General features: G+C 38.6%; 2 protein-coding genes across 4 annotated transcripts in view; both read left to right on the forward strand.

Moving 5' to 3' along the window:
* The first annotated feature begins 1535 nt into the window (after window positions 1-1535).
* LOC131487412 (olfactory receptor 2D3) lies at window positions 1536-2594 on the forward strand. The gene has a single exon (XM_058688094.1). It carries the CDS (start codon window positions 1551-1553, stop codon window positions 2493-2495), a length of 945 nt encoding a protein of 314 aa, XP_058544077.1. The 5' UTR covers window positions 1536-1550; the 3' UTR covers window positions 2496-2594.
* Window positions 2595-5404: 2810 nt separating this feature from the next.
* The window catches only part of ZNF215 (zinc finger protein 215), a 33430-nt gene continuing 22240 nt past the window's right edge, over window positions 5405-16594 (forward strand). The window contains exon 1 of one of the 3 annotated variants that reach the window (XM_058688092.1): window positions 5405-5489. The gene's annotated coding sequence lies outside the window, so the exon portion shown is untranslated. Of the gene's footprint in view, window positions 5490-8445; window positions 8752-16594 lie in introns of those variants that run through there. The other 2 variants (XM_058688093.1, XM_058688091.1) reach the window with 2 other exon arrangements.

Consider the following 16594-nt stretch of genomic DNA (forward strand, 5'->3'; position numbering starts at 1 on the left):
TCTCATCTGCAAAGTAAGATTAATAGTGTCTGTCATGTGTTAAATGCCTGTCATGTGTTAAATTTTCAATAAACTACTAGTTACTATTTTGTGATGTGATTGTTTTGTTGAAATCTTAGCTAATTTCCCAAGTGAAAAATATATCCCTCATTGTTGTAGTCGTACTTATTTAGTTATAATAATATAGAGTATTTTTCTTAAATTTCGCAGCTTTGTATTTCTTCTTTGTAAGTAGTCTGTTCATGTCTTTGGCCCATTATTTCTTGGACTGAACAATTTTCATAGTGTTTTATATGTAATGTTAATGTAATAAGGTATTTTTTAATGTTTATTTATTTTGAGAGAGAGAGAGCACCTGAACAGGGGAGAGGAAGAGAGAGTGAATTCCAGGCAGGCTCCGCACTGCCTGATGCAGCTCAATCCCACGAACCGTGAGATCATGACCTTAGCCAAAATCAAGAGTCTGACGTTTAACTGGCTGAACCACCCGGATGTCCCTGTGATAAAGTATTTTAACTTTTGTTTGACATAATGTCTCCTTCAAATATTTTCCTCAGTTTATAGTTTATCTTTTAATCTTATTCATGATATTATTTTCTCACAGAAGTCTTTCAGTTTATGTTGTAAACTTCACGTTTTCCTAGACAGCTCTTGTGTCAGTCTGATCCTATCTAGATATCACAAGAATTTTAATTTATTTTTCCTGTTTTTTAAATTGTTTTACTTTTCGTATTTTTCTCTTTAATTAAAATAGAACAATCCTTAGTGTATGAAATGCTAAGGCTTTATTTTTAAACCAAGAAAAATTTGTTGTTTTTTAAGAGGTCAAATTGAGTTTGATGCCTGAAAGCTGTTTCTCATCTTTCAAGCGTATGTTATAATTAAAGATGGAGTATTTTGAACAGTTAGTGGTGCAATTTTATGCATGATAACAGTGCTAACAGTATACACAGTCATTTTGTAACAGTATGTGTAGAGCCATTTAGTAAAGTCCACATGAAGTCTAATATCTTCATATCAGAATTAGCCAAGAAGGCTTTAACACTGTCATAGTTATGTATAAATAAGTGGCACTGTGAAGAAGAGTTTTGGAAGAAAATGAAGCGGATTTAAATTACAACCACCTAATAAGAATTACAATATTCTATTTAATATTAATTAGAACAACTTGGATAGCAAAAGGCTAGAAATATCCAATTTGCTTTATTTATTTATTTATTTATTTTAAAATATTTATTTATTTTTGAGAGAGAGAGAGAGAGAGAGAGTGAGCGGGGGAGGGGCAGAGAGAGGGGGACAGAATCTGAAGCAGGCTCAAGGCTCTGAGCTGTCAGCATAGAGCCCAAGGACGCCAGAGCTCCAATTTGTGAACCGCAAGATCATGGCCTGAGCCGAAGTTGGAGGGTTAATTAACCCACTGAGCCACCCAGGCGCCCCTCCAATTTGGTTTTAAACTAAGCCTTAAATGATACTCTTCTATAGGACTTGATGTCACAAACCGACAGTTTGTTCTTTTTATTTGTACCAACAGGTAAACAGACATAAATCTCATGGGAGAGGAAAACCAAACCTCTGTGGCTGAGTTTGTTTTCTTTGGCCTTTCACAGGACTTGCAGACCCAAATCCTGCTATTTACTCTTTTTCTCATCATTTATCTTTTGACTGTATTTGGAAACCTGCTCATCATCATTCTCATCTTCATGGATTCTCGACTTCACACTCCCATGTACTTTTTTCTTAGAAACCTCTCTTTCGCAGATCTCTGTTTCTCTACTAGCATTGTCCCCCAAGTGTTGGTCCACTTCCTTGTAAAGAGGAAAACTATTTCTTTTTTTGGATGTATGACACAGATAATTGTCTCCCTTCTGGTTGGGTGTACAGAGTGTGCACTGCTGGTGGTGATGTCTTATGACCGGTATGTGGCTGTCTGCAAGCCCCTGCACTACTCTACTATCATGACCCACCAGGTGTGTCTCCAGTTGGCCATAGGATCCTGGGCCAGTGGCGCACTAGTGTCTCTGGTGGATACCACCTTTACTTTCCAACTACCCTATCAAGGACAGAACATTATTAATCACTACTTTTGTGAACCTCCTGCCCTCCTGAAGCTGGCTTCAGCAGATACTTATAGCACAGAAATGGCCATCTTTGCAATGGGCGTGGTCATCCTCTTAGCTCCTATCTGCCTGATCCTTGTCTCCTACTGGAATATTATCTCCACTGTGATCCAGATGCAGTCTGGGGAGGGGAGGCTCAAGGCTTTCTCTACCTGTGGCTCCCATCTCACTGTTGTCGTCCTCTTCTATGGGTCAGGAATATTCAACTACATGCGGCCAAACTCCAAGACCACAAAAGAGCGGGATAAAATGATATCTGTGTTCTATACAGTGGTGACGCCAATGTTGAACCCCATAATTTATAGCCTGAGAAACAAGGATGTCAAAGGGGCTCTCAGGAAACTAGCTGGAAGAAAGTCCTTTTTTCAGAGGCAGTGATCTCTGGGTTTGACTTTTAGAACTATGGTAACATCCTTAAAAAAAGGTGCAGGCTTTTGGTAGGCAGTTATGAATTAGATCATTTCAAGAAGCATAAAAGTGAAGGACATGTTCTAAAATCCATGAATACTCCATGCTAAACTAGAACACAGAGGAGAAATAAAATGATAAAAAGTTAGGTTTTCTTGATTATGAAACACATCAAGTACTATTTTGGAGTTTGTGTTTGTGGTTAATTCAGCTAATATGGATGTTTTAAGCATGGTCACAATTGAATCTAAGAGGTTTAAACTGGATTATTTGAAGTAACATCTAATATGAGTTGCATACATGGCCCTAACATCGAAGACATTTCAGATTTAGATGTCCCAGTCATATAAATCTCCAGGAATAGGCTCTGATAGAAACAACCAATATATTTGGAAGAGTCTTTAATACTGGGATCATTCATGGCTCAGCATTTCAGCTTGTAAAATGGTACCAAAAGCAAAATACTTCCTAGTTCATGATGTTTTCTATTGAAAGCTCAAAAAAAATGAGTTTTTTAATCTCATCATCCCAAATTTCATATTAACATAGACTATCAGAGTAAAAAGGGAGTTTCACAGTCATTAATTCCAAACATAGGCCTGAGACCAGTTTATAATGTTTGTATTGAGTAATTGTCCAGCATTTGCCGAAACAAGAATATATAGCTCCCTACTCTCTTGGATTATTCTCTTTCATTTATATAGCTACCCTTGAACTAGATTGTGCCAACCCTCACATATTTGAAAATCTGCATGTAACTTTTTGACTCCCCCAAAACTTAGCTTCTAATAGCCCGCTATTGACTGGAAGTCTTACTAATAACATAAACAGTCAATCAACACATATTTTCTATGTTATATTTATTACATACTCTATTCTTACAATAAAGTAAGATAGAGAAAAGAAAATATTAAGAAGAGCATAAGAGAAAATACCTTTACATCACTGTACTGTATTGAAAAAACTCCATATATAAGTGGACCCATGCAATTCAAACCTGTGTTGTTCAAGGGTCAGTTATAGATAGTTCTTAGCTATTACAAAGATCTTCCTTATGGTAAGTCAAAATCAATTTTCCTTTATGTTGAACCCACTTTCCTTAGTTTTAGTCCTAGAACAACTTTCATTATACTATACCACAATTCACTGAAGTCAGTTTCTATACTTGCCCAAATTCAATCCTCACAGCCAAACACCCAGTTGTTTCTTTAAATTTCCTTCATGTAATGTGCTTTGGCACCCTCTAACCATTCTGGTCAGCCTCTTTTGAAAGGGCCCTATTTACCCAATGAATATCTCTTCCAAAAGCAAAAGAGAAATTAGAATTTGAGGAATTGGAGTTTACTAATCCTAGGCTGACCCCTTCATAGGCTTAGATGCCTATAACCACATCTGACTGTGTCTCAACTTCTCTGCAATGGTCAATTCTGGGGTCTACTTCAGGTTTCATAAACCCTTAGTCCAAACAATCTGGCTGACAGCCCTTTGCATATTTTTCCCCAACTTTTAGCCAATCACATGTCTAGAGGGGATTCCATGATGACCATTCTACAGTTACCATGGATATGAGTCAAGAACTACTGACTCTTCAGTAGAAGACCTCCCCAGTGAAGTAATAAAATCTAGTAGCTATATTTCTTATTTCTTTCCATGCATTCATTTTAAAATAACTTATTGAGCTCTTATTTTATCATATCCAACTCTGATTGTATCCAATACATCCAGAACAATGACTGACACATAATGTGTTTTAATACACATTTTTGCATTTGTTACTATTCTTTTAAAATTACTGGAGGTGCACTACAATAGACAAACACCAATCTGGGCGTGAGGATCAGAGGAAACTCATTCAAACAGAATGTGCTCGTTGAAGTGATATAGACAAGGACAAAACACTAGTATGTGAAGTTGGTGACTTGGCTGCCTGTGATGATCTAAATGAAATCTATTTCAGTAACAGGAGGAAAAGTAAGACAATGTGAACAGAATATATGAACACTAATTTGGAGAAGTCTCACCATGGGGAAGAAGGAAGAAATAGGGGTGGCTGAGAAAGTGGGATTGTGAGATTTTTACTTTATTTTAGATTCCTAAGTCACTTCCCCCTTTTCCTTGAAGACTTTAAGCTCTGGATCACTGTCACTTTCCCAAGATACTACTCCTGTTATAGATCTTAGTTATCTAATTTTCACATAAAATCAAATATTCAAATATCTGTATTCTCAGAATTCCCTGATCTTCATTCCTCCAATGATCTCAGCCATTCGCTCCATGGTCATATCTTTAATATTGCCATTACTAATACTTTCCATTCCCACTCCAAATTCTGAAACCACAGACTCCTGAGCAAAATAAAATGGTTACTGTTTTAAGGCACTAAGTTTTGAGATGGTTTGTTACACAGGAATGGATAACTCAAATGCTGAGAGAATTATGTTCCCATTCATTCCATCAAAATAGATGCCAGTGGGAATTTTTCACATTACTAATAGAAGTTTATCTCTCTCTCTCTCTCTCAAAATGAACAAACCAACAAAAAATATGATATATCTCCTGCTATAGTGAGAGGGAATAAATTGTCAGAATGCTTCTAAAGAAAAAAATTTAGTGCATACACCCCAAAATAATAATAAAGATAATATATGATTAGGGTTCTTAGTTGTAAGTAATAGAGACTGACTATGTGTGATTTAAGCTAAAAGGAAAAATACTGAAACAATGGTAATTCTGGTCCTGCAGCCAGAACTACAGGCCAAAATCCTGTCACAGAATGGGTGTCATGGGAACATCACTGCCGTTTAGCACTAGATGGCGCACTTTACTCTGCCAACACCATCAGCCCAGGCCCTGCAGAGGAAGCTGCTGATTCGCTGAGGCTGGAAATTGGGAGTTGGTGCTTCCTCTGCCACTGACAGAAAAAGAAAAAAGAAGTTATCTGCTGACAAGCACTACATCAGTCAGGTGATCAAGGTTAACAGCAATGTGATAAGTCACGTTGATATATATATACCCTTGAGATGATGTGATGGAAATAGCGCTTTATCTTTGTGATTGTCCTTCCCTAAACCCATAACTTCAGTCTAATCATGAGAAAAACATCAGACAAATTCTAATACATGAGCTTCCTATAAAATATATGACCAGTAGTCCTCAAAACTGTGAAGGTCATCAAAAACAAGTCTGAGAAACTGTCACAGCCAAGGAAGCCTTAAGGAGACATGACAACTAAATGTAATGTGGCATCCTAGATGAGATCCTGAATCAGAAAAAGGATATGAGGGGAAAGAAAAGAACAACAAAGAAAATCCAAATGAAGTATGAATTTTTGTTAATAAGATATCAGTGTTGATTTTCTTAATTGTAACAAAGATACCACAATAATAATGGAAGATAAGTGGGTATATAGGAACTAAGGGTACTTCTCAGTTTTTCTGCAAGTCTAAAACTGATCTGAAAAGTCTATTTCTAAAAAAAGAAAAGAAATGGTTTGCTGTCCTTGCTTTTTCATGTCACTAGCTCTTAATTCAGTCTAGACTGAGTGTATCTAATTGATTGAGTCCAAGTTACATGCTATACAATAGCTGCAATTAAGGCAAAGAAAGTGAATTTCAGGTGTATTCAGCTTCTGTGGAGGCAGATAGGTTGTTACTAGCCCATGATTCACAGAAGGCCATAAATATGGAAAAGGTACTCAAATGATCAGAAGCCAAAAATTGACAAATATCCATTACCCATGGCCTATGAAACCAAATCACCCCCACTAATGTCTTGACAACCTATACATTCCAAACTGACCAGTATAACTCATAATGTACATAACACAACATTATGAGAATATGAAGAATACAGAATGTTGAGTGAAGAACACAGAAGAGTTGAGTGAGCTTAGAATAGGGAATGCTTCTGTTGGGCATTAAGACAGTCCTCATCTGATTGTGTTTAAATTTTTTTTTTTAATGTGTATTCATTTTTGAGAGACAGGGCATGAGTGGGGGAGGGACAGAAAGAGAGGGAGACACAGAATCTGAAGCAGGATCCAGGCTTCGAGCTGTCAGCACAGAGCCTGACGAGGGGCCTGAACCCACGAACTGTGAGATCATGACCTGAGCTGAAGTCAGGCGCTTAACCGACTGAGGCACCCAGGCACCCCTGATTGTGTTTACTAATGTGTTCCCTACTGCTAGTACAATGTCTGTACTAGTCACATATTCTCAATAAAAATTTGCTGAATGAATGTGTGGCCTAGGAAAAGTGTTGATTTAAGTTTTCTCTGTATGCTGAATTAGGTTCTAATTCAGAAGACCTAGATTTCATGATGCTAGAAGGAAATGGAGTCTGTAGCAGACAACTGTATGAATCTTAAGGATCAAGTCCCAGTTAGTTTTACCTTCACAATAAAAGTCATATATTGCAAGAACAATCATAAGATTGTTCCATTAAAAAATATCTGGACCTGGGGCACCTGGGTGGCTCAGTCAGTTAAGCAACCAACTCTTGATTTTGGCTCAGGTCATGATCTCACTGTTGGTGGGCTTGAGCCGTCTCAGACTCTGCACTGGCAATGCAGAACCTGCTTGGGATTCTCTCTCCCTCTCCATCTCTACCCCTCCCCCTTCCCCCCCCCCCCGTCTCTCTCTCTCTCTCAAAATAAATAAACTTTAAAAAATAAACTAAAAAAACCTTTAGTGAGGTGACTGAAACCTGAAAATTACCCTATTCAATTAGAGAGCAATGTCAGTGTTTCCGTGGACCTCTGAAGGTAAGTGGCCAGAAACCTCATATCTATGAAAGGTATGAGAGGAGAAAGGCTGGTCCTTCTCCTTCCTACTTTGTGCTTTTTCCATTTCTCTGCTCTTTAATCAGCTATAGATTATATTCGAGCCTATTTACTGGCAACACTTACAAGTTAAAATTTTGGTTTTGCCTAGCTAATTTAATGTGACTTTCATAAAGGTCAGCCTCATTGCAAACAATTCATAGCACACACCATACCCCCAATCTTGGAAAATGTCATTCCACAATTCTGTCAAAACTTACTAATGGCTCTCTAAGTATTGAAACATTGAGTGAATAGCAGTGATGCAAATATGAAGTGATCTGAGCTTGGAGCTTAGCTTTGCCAGATTTTAGTTTCAACAGATTGGGGAATGATAATATCTACCTTATAGTGTCGTGGTGATGAGTGAGATGATATTTATAATTTGCTTATGATAGTAGTGAGCACAGAGGAGGTTGGCAAAAAAAATATCTAATTCCCCTTTTGTTTTATTTTGGTCAATTCGTGCTCTAGATGTAAAGCTCCTTTTCTGGGAGGCTCTCCCTGATTTACTATTTTGAGTTCTTCCTTTGGGGCTCAGTCCTGGGCCCTTTCATTTTAGTATTTTCTCCTTTTTGTTCTTTCTACAATGTCATCCTCCCTCATAGTATCAACTATCATCTACCCAGAATTGACACAAATTTTACACCACTGGCCCCAGACACCTCTAAGGTCTCCAGACTCCTCGATCCGTATGCCTATCTGATATTGCTTCTTGGATGTCACAAAGTATCTCAAACTCAACTCAGCCAAAACTGAACTCATGATCTTCCACGAGACTTTTTACTTGGTTGCAAAACAGAATGAATGAATGAGTGAATCAATAAAATCAGTGACAATCATGTTATATACAAATTGGTATCCTTTCGAAATTCTGTCACATTTTTTGGTTCCACTCAAGTGGGGTGGGGGGGGCACGGAAAAGGTGAGGAAGATTTTGGACACTTTTCCGGGATGGGATGGGATGGGATGGGGGAAGCAAAGAATGTTTGAGATGCCGTTCTCCCTGCGCCTTACCCTCGCCTCCACCCTACCGGAAGCCCGCATCCATTCGTTCGTGGCCCTGGGGTTGGACGAAAGTCTACGGAGGGGGCGGGGCTGAGGAAGGGGGCGGGACTGGGAGAAGCCCCCAGTCTACTCTGCAGACTGAGGCCGCAGGGGCCGCTGGGGGCTCCTCCCGGGGCCTGTGCGCGTGCGTGCGCCCGAGGCTCGCCTTGGCCTTTAGGAGACCCAGAGGGGCGGCGGCGTCGGCGTTTAATAGGCGGGTGTGGTCACGGCTTCTTAGTTCCGGCGTGATTACCCACGCCGCCTCTTTCCGCCCGCGAGGCCCGAGACCTCCGTGGCTCCTGTCGGAACTGGCGCCTGGGTGTGAGTGAACAGAGTGCCGGCTGGAAGCTGTGCCCGCAGGTATCGCCGGGGTCAGCGGGCGACGAGGACGCGGGTGCGCGGAATTGGGAATCCCGCTGGAGGGCGTCGGCTTGTGCGCAGTTAAGAGGATTCCGGCGCCGCGCCCCGCAGTCTCCGCGGGACCACCTGGAGGGGTCACCAGTGGCGGGGAAGGCGCGGGCTGCGGAAGGAAATCGGTGCGTGGGAGAGCAGGCCTGAGCAGCGTTTAGTGCAGCCCTCTCTTCCACTCTGTAACGGGGGCAATCTGCAGGCACTTAACCTGGGGAAAGTATCTTCATTAGTGGGTTCGGGAATGACTGGTATTGATTCCTCGTGGAAATACCAAGTGTGACTGGATCCATCAGCTGGAAAAGAAAATAGGGAAACCTTCATTGCAACTTGCCTTCTTTCCCAGTCATTCCTTGTTACTCCTCCAAACAGTTAAACTTCAAGGCGTCTTTCAAATTTCAGACGCTTCATTTGCAAACTGCTTTCTGCTCCTCTACCTGCGCTAATCTCCAAGGCTGTTTTCAACTCAAGCTTCTGCTCTACCTATGAGGTTTAAAACAACCCTCTTCACCGACAGATGCTACCTTGCCCACATAATTGGCCCCTGTTCCATTTTTCCTCAATGTTATAAAATCCTTTGAACCTGTGTCACCTGCTTGTTTAACGCCCCGGATTCCTGTCACCTGCGCCTTATTGAACCCTCCCTTCCAGTGGTAGTGGCTCACAGTTAACGCTTCATTCTGACTGCCACCATCGTCCTGAAAGACGTCTGTTAGTACTAGAGCTTAAACTTCAGTTCTTGACTTTGTTTATTCCCGTGTTCATCGCTTACAGACCACTTAAGCTTCTCGCAGTCACAGTCGTACCTTGGACGTTCTGTCACCCAAACTGTTCCCTTTTTGAAATCTTAAATGCAAGCATGTCGTCCTGAACATCTCTGTCCTTCTAGCTCTATAATTATTGATACCGAGTAATTTATTAATTTATATACTTAACCTATAAATTCCCAGTATATTTTGTTGCTTTTTCTCACTTTGAGTTGAATGTTTATCTCATTATTGTTTAATTACATATGTAAGTCTTTGGCATTGCCTAACAGTGGAGCTTGAACCGTGCTCTATAGATTTTGATGTCCATTGTTTTTGTCTTTTGAGGTGTATTTTAGAAACAAAGTTTAAATTTCAAATTAGTTGAGAATGTTTTTTGTGTCAAATTGTAGTTTTCATTCTGATGATAAATGTAGTCTGTTCACTGGTAGATACTTTTTATTTATTGAGTTTTTTTGTAGCCTCATACATAGTAGCTTTTGTAAACATTTTCATAAGTGCTTGAATAGAAACTACATTACATCACACTAAGCACATTTTTCATATCTACTATATTATTACTTAATTTTAGTTTGTTAAGGATTAAGGATTTAGTTTGTCTGTTAAGGATATAGCTTATTTGCTAAGGATTTATTTGTTGTGTCCTTGTTGATTTCATCTTTTGTTTTCTGAGGATTTTGCCATAAACATATTCCAGTTACATTATTTGGTACATTTAATAAGTCGTATTTCATTATAAGTTGTACCTTCATTTAAAGTTTCCTTTTTGTCTACTTTAATACACTTGTGCTTTTTTTTTTTTTTAAGTTTTTAATTATTTATTTTGAGAGAGAGTGAGAGGACACACACGGGAGTGCTCCATGGAGGGGCAGAGAGGGAGAGAGACAGAAAATCCCAAGCAGGCCCCACACCATGGGTGTGGTCCCCAATGCAGGGCTTGAACTCACGAAGTGTTAGATCATGATCTGAGCTGGAACCGAGTCAGAGGCTTAACCAACTGAGCCATCCAGGTGCCCTGTGGGCTTTTTAATTCATTTTATCCCTGTGTATTGTTTACATTTGCTTGTTAGGTTTTTAATCCCTTTATTTGTAACTTTGCAGTTCTTTTGTTTTCCATGTCTCTTGAGTGTTTATATAGTGAAAATTTTTACCCAGTACATTTACCATTATAGTGGATATCCTTGTTATTCTTTCCACCTTTAAATTTTTAATTTTTGTGCTTCCTTGGTGTTTCGTTTTATTTTTTAACATTTTGCCTGTGAACTGCTCACCTCCCTCACCTCCAACCCTCACCCCTGCTTTCTCCCTTTATGTTAATTAAAAAAGTATCTGGGCATATAGTTTAGTCTTTTGCTGGGACTCCATGATACCTCTTAAGCACTTTGAAACTTTCTTTTGTTTTTTAATGAACCTATGCTTTCCTTAAGCTTTAGAGAAGGTTTGTGTTGGGTCTCAAATATTCTTCCTTCAGTTGGTCCACTTTGCCCTGTGTCTGGCAGACATGTAAAGGGTTACTAAGGAGCATATAAATGGTGTCAGTACATCTCTACCAGATGGAGAGTGGAGGGGGTTCTGGGTGGCTCAGTCAGTTAAGCGTTCAACTTCGGCTCAGGTCACGATCTCAGTTTGTGAGTTCAAGCCCCACATCGGGCTCTGTGCTGACAGCTCAGAGCCTGGAGCCTGCTTCGTATTCTGTGTCTCATTCTCTCTCTGCCCCTCCCCCACTTGTGCTCTGTCTCTCAAAAATAAATAAAAATGTAAAAAAAAAAAATTTACAAGATGGGGAGTGGAGAGAAACATAGTTTTAAGAAACAATGTAGAAAAGGCCACAACTTAGAATGTACTATGACGTAACCACAGTGGAGGTGGAAACTGCCTATTTGTTTCATAAGCAGTTCCAACAGAGTGTGGGAGAATCAAATAGAACATAGGAATCAAGTGTAACATCTATTTCAGTCATCTCCCTAACTTCCCATTTCCCTTCCCACTTATATAAAGAGGCAGTTCAGCTTCAGTGCCTTCCTCCCACAAAAAGTTCTTTCCTAAATAAATTGAATAAACCATCTGAGGAGAACTAAGGCTTTTAATGTGGGTGTTGACTTTTCAAAGTAAAACCTTACTTAACTGAATTTGAGAATATAGTACAGAGAGTTCCCATACACCCCATACCCATTTACCCTATTAGTAACAAATTAATATGGTACATTTGTTACAGTCAGTGAAATATATATATTAACTGAAGTCCATACTTTATTCATACTTCTTTAATTTTTACCTAATGTCCTTCTTCTGATCAGGATCCCATCTGGGATGCCACAGTACATTTAGTTATCATATCTCCTGAGGCTCCTCTTGTCTGGGATAGTTTCTGAGACTTGTTTTTAATGACCTTTACAGATTTGAGGAGTACTGGTCAGGTATTTTATATGAAGACCATCTATTAGAATTTGTCTGTTAGAATCCTTCTCATGATTAGACTGGTGTTATGGGTTTAGAGAAGGAAAATCAGAGACAAAGTGCTATTTCAACCACACCATCTCAAAGGTACATACTGTCAACATGACCTGTCATTATTGGTGTTAACTTTGATCACTTGTTGAGGTATATATTTTAGGTTTCTCCATTATAAATTTACTCTTTTTCCTTTTTCCTGTATATACTTTTTTGTGAGAAATTCACTATGCAGAGTCCAAACTCCAGGGATAGAGAGTTCTGTACCTCCTAGAGGGCTGAATATCTACACAAATTATTTGGACTCTTCTGTATGGGAGATTTGTCTATTCTACCCCATTTATTTATTGAGTCAGTCATCTGTATTAATATAGCCTATGGGCATTAATTTTATAGATTATTTATTACTAATATTGTTCCAGCTTTGGCCATTGGGAGCTCTTTTGCTTGGCTCCGGTGTGCTTTTGATGTGCCCCAGTAAATGTGTTTTTGTTTTTGAGCTTTTGTTTAGTTTTTAGTACTTCAAGATGCTCCACCTCTTCTTGTATATTTTTTTCTCCAGTTTTAAAATCAGCCATTTTTCTGTGGAGCCCTGGTTCCTTTTATTGAAGTATGGTATTAGAAACTGAGACCTGGGAGCTAAGTGTTATTGTTGGTCCTGGGATGTCCTTGCTTCTAGGCCAACTCAGCTGACAGAGCTAGGAAATATATGCATGCATACTAATCCCTGTATATACAAATATCTATATATTTCTGTATGTAACCACCTTTATAGTAAGCTACACAGAAGTTCATACTGATATCTCCAACTCTAATTCATTACCACTTGAGCCATTCTAGCTTCTTTCCTTTGATTATCTGAAAACTCCTACTCAAACATTAAGAAAGCTGCTTCTCACAATCTGCAGTGCATGTACTTATTGTTCAATTCCGATATACATGCATAATGTATCAGAATTGTTAATGTATATCTCCATAGGAAAGAACTTTATCAACTAGAGTACAGTGCTATTGTATATTTTCTTTTGCCTTCAGTCTTACAGATTCCACTCATTTCCATACTTGTTTTTTTTTTCTTCAGAAAGTCAGTACGTGTTCTAAAATGTTTTCTTGCCTTGACTTTTTTGAGCATTGTGCATTTTTCCTTCTGCACTCTCTTTTCATAGGGCTCTCTATATTGTTCTTTTGCTCCATATACTAATCTTTATTTGAATGTTGAATAATCTTTCAGATAGACATTGCCAATAGATGAGGTCAGGAAATACTTTTGTGAACTAACTTTTGGCCAGTCTGTAAGATCTGCTAACAAGCAGACATACACATGTATATATGAAAATCTACTGAGTGTTGTGTTTTGTTTTGTTTTTTAAGTGGTTATTATATGGTTGCAATAAGACACATGGAGGGGCGCCTGCGTGGCTCAGTCGGTTGAGTGTGCAACTTCAGCTCAGGTCATGATCTTGTGGTTCATGAGTTCAAGCCCCACATTGGGCTGGCAGCTGGCTGCTGTCAGCATGGAGTCCGCTTTGGATCCTCTGTCCTCTCTCTGCTCCTCCTTGGGTTGCGTGTGTGCGCGCACTCTCTTTCTCTAAATATTTTTTTAAAAAACACAATGGAAAGTATTGAAAATTGATATTTTGCCCATTGCTTCAGGCTTTTTTAAATTTAACCTTTGGCCCCTTATACCCATTTCTCCCACCTACCACCCTTCTCCTCTGGCAACTACCAATTTTGTTTTTTGTTGTTGTTTTTAAGGTTACACACATAAGAGAGATCATACGGTATTTTGTCTGACTTTATTTCACTTAGCATATTGCCCTCAAGGTACATCCATTTGTTTCAAATGGTAAGATTTTAATTCTTTTTATGGCTGAATAATATTCCTATATGTATATACACACACATGCACATGCATGCACACAATTCATTATCCATTGATCTGTTGATGGACACTTAGGTTATTTTAATGTCTTGGCTATTGTAAACAGTACTGCAATGAATATGAGGGTGCATATATCTTTCCCAGTTAGTGTTTTCATTTTTATTGGATAAATATCCAGAAATGGAATTGCTGGATCATACAGTAGTTCTATTTTAATTTTTTAAGGAATGTCCATACTGTTTTCCACAGTGGATTCACCGATTGACACTGCCACCAACAATGTACAAGGGTTTCCTTTTCTTCACATCCTCACTAACACTTGGTATGTCTTCTCTTTTTGGAAATAATCCTTCAAAATGTGTGGGGTGATACTTCAGTGTGCTTTTGATTTGCATTTACCTGATGATTAATGCTGCTGAGCATTTTTCATGTATCTGCTGGCCATCTGTATGTCTTCTTTGGAAAAATGTTCAAATGTCTTCTCTGGAAAAATATTCAAATCTTCTGCCTATTTTCAAGTCTAATTTTCTTTTGTTATAAAGTTGTATGAATTCCTGATATACTTTGGATATTAATCTCTTACCAGATAAATGATTTGCAATGTCTGCAAATCAGTCGATGTGATACATCACATTGAGAAAATGAATGATAAAAATCATATGATCATTTCAGTGGATGCAGAAAAAGCATTTGACAAAATTCAACATCCACTTATGATAAAAACTCTCAACAAAATGGGTATCGAGTGTTTATTATCTTCCAAGAAGTAGATGAGAGTTCTTTTAATCACTGTAATTCAGTCAGATAGATATTATTATATCCATGTTACAATTGAGAAAATTCAGGTTTTGGTTAACTAATTTGCTTAATTTCATACATGTAGTTACTAGTACAGCTGCTATTTAACCTCCTGTCAGTATGACTCCAAAGTATGTACTCTTTGTCACTATATATTTTCTATAGCAGGGATTTCTTTACCTTGGAATTAGTGACCTTTTAGGCTGGATAGTTCTTTGTTATTGAGCACCATCTTACGCATTGTAGGATGTTTAGCAGGATCCCTGGGCTTCTCTGACCCGATGCCAGTAAGAGCCCCCAGTTGTGATAACCAAAACTGTCTCCAGAATTGTCAGATTTCCCCTGGTACCAAATTGCTCCTGAAAACCACTGGCTTAGAGGTATATAGTAAAAAATGAACCCTGACATGGAGGAGGGCACTTTTTGGGATGAGCACTGGGTGTTGTATGGAAACCAATTTGACAATAAATTATATTAAAAAAAAAAAAAATGAACCCTGAAAGTTCAATTGCTTTCACACTGGGAGAATTGTAAATCAGGTAGAAAGCTGTATCTGAACTTCCCTGAATGTGATGATTCTCCTAATGGGGGAAGTTCTTTGGGGAACCCTGAGTGCTGTGCTCAGAGTTGTTAAAAAAGACTCTGGCTCTTGTGGGAAGGCTTTAAGTCAATGTGCTTTCTGCACAACCTATGTAGATCTCTTGACTTGAGCTATACTCTGTGAGGACTCCCACTGAAGAACAATGCCAGTTACTCGGCTAGCAAGCTGTGTTTTCTGTCCAGAGACCTTCTGAACAACTAGTGCCAAATATGGCCCATGGTAGTCATGTGAGTGTAAATGCTTAGCTGAGCCTATTACTTCCCTGGTGGACATTGCAGACTGGCCGATAACGAGTCCTAACAAATGAAAACTTCTAATCATTTTAGTCTGGGAATGCACTCTTTTTTTAATTGAAGTAAAATTGGCCTACAATGTTGTATTAGTTTCAGGTAGATAACATATTGATTCCACAGTTCCATATAGTACTTAAAATGCTCACTACAATAAGTGTAGACACTGTTTGTCACCATACATTATTACAATATTATTGCCTATATTCCCTGTGCTGTACTTTCCATCTCCGTGACTTATTTATTTCAAAATGGGAGTTTGTACTTCCTAATCCCCTTTATTTTGCTGATCCCCACCACCCCCCCACCACCCACCTCCACTCTGGCAACCACCAGTTCTCTATATTTAAGAGTCTGTTTGATTTGTTTATTTGTTCATTTGTTTTGGTTTTTAGATTCCACATATAAGTGAAGTCATGAGGAATTCATTTTTGTTTGACTTATTTCACTTAGCATAATACCCTCTAGATCCATCCATGTTGTTGCAAATAGCAAAATCACCTCCTTTTATGGCTAAGTAATATTCCATTTATATATATGTGTATGTGTATATACATATATATACACATACACACATATGTACACACACACACTACATCTTCTTTATCCATTCATCTGTGGATGGACACTTGGGTTGCTTCCATATCTTGGCTATTGTAAATAATTCGGTAAACATACGGGTGCATATATCTTTTCAAATTAGTGTTTTCATCTTCTTTGGCTAAATACCCAGTAGTGAAATTACTAGATCATATGGTATTTCTATTTTTAATTTTTTGAGGAAACTTCTTACTGTTTTCCACAGCGATTGCACCAATTGACATTCCCACCAACAATGCGTAAGGTTCCCCTTTCTCTACATTCATACCAACACTTGTTATTTCTTGTTTTTTTGATATTAGCCATTTTCTGACAGGTGTGAAATGATACCCCCTTGTGGTTTTAATTTGCATTTCTTGATGAGCATCTTTTCATGTACCTGTTGGCCATCTGTGTATCTTTTCTG

This window comes from Neofelis nebulosa, chromosome 10 (assembly GCF_028018385.1).
Source record: "Neofelis nebulosa isolate mNeoNeb1 chromosome 10, mNeoNeb1.pri, whole genome shotgun sequence".
In the NCBI taxonomy this organism is placed as follows: domain Eukaryota; kingdom Metazoa; phylum Chordata; class Mammalia; order Carnivora; family Felidae; genus Neofelis; species Neofelis nebulosa.

Bases quoted from the DNA above. Each gene is read 5' to 3' on its own strand.
- LOC131487412 (XM_058688094.1), top strand. From the start codon at position 1,551: ATGGGAGAGGAAAACCAAACCTCTGTGGCTGAGTTTGTTTTCTTTGGC.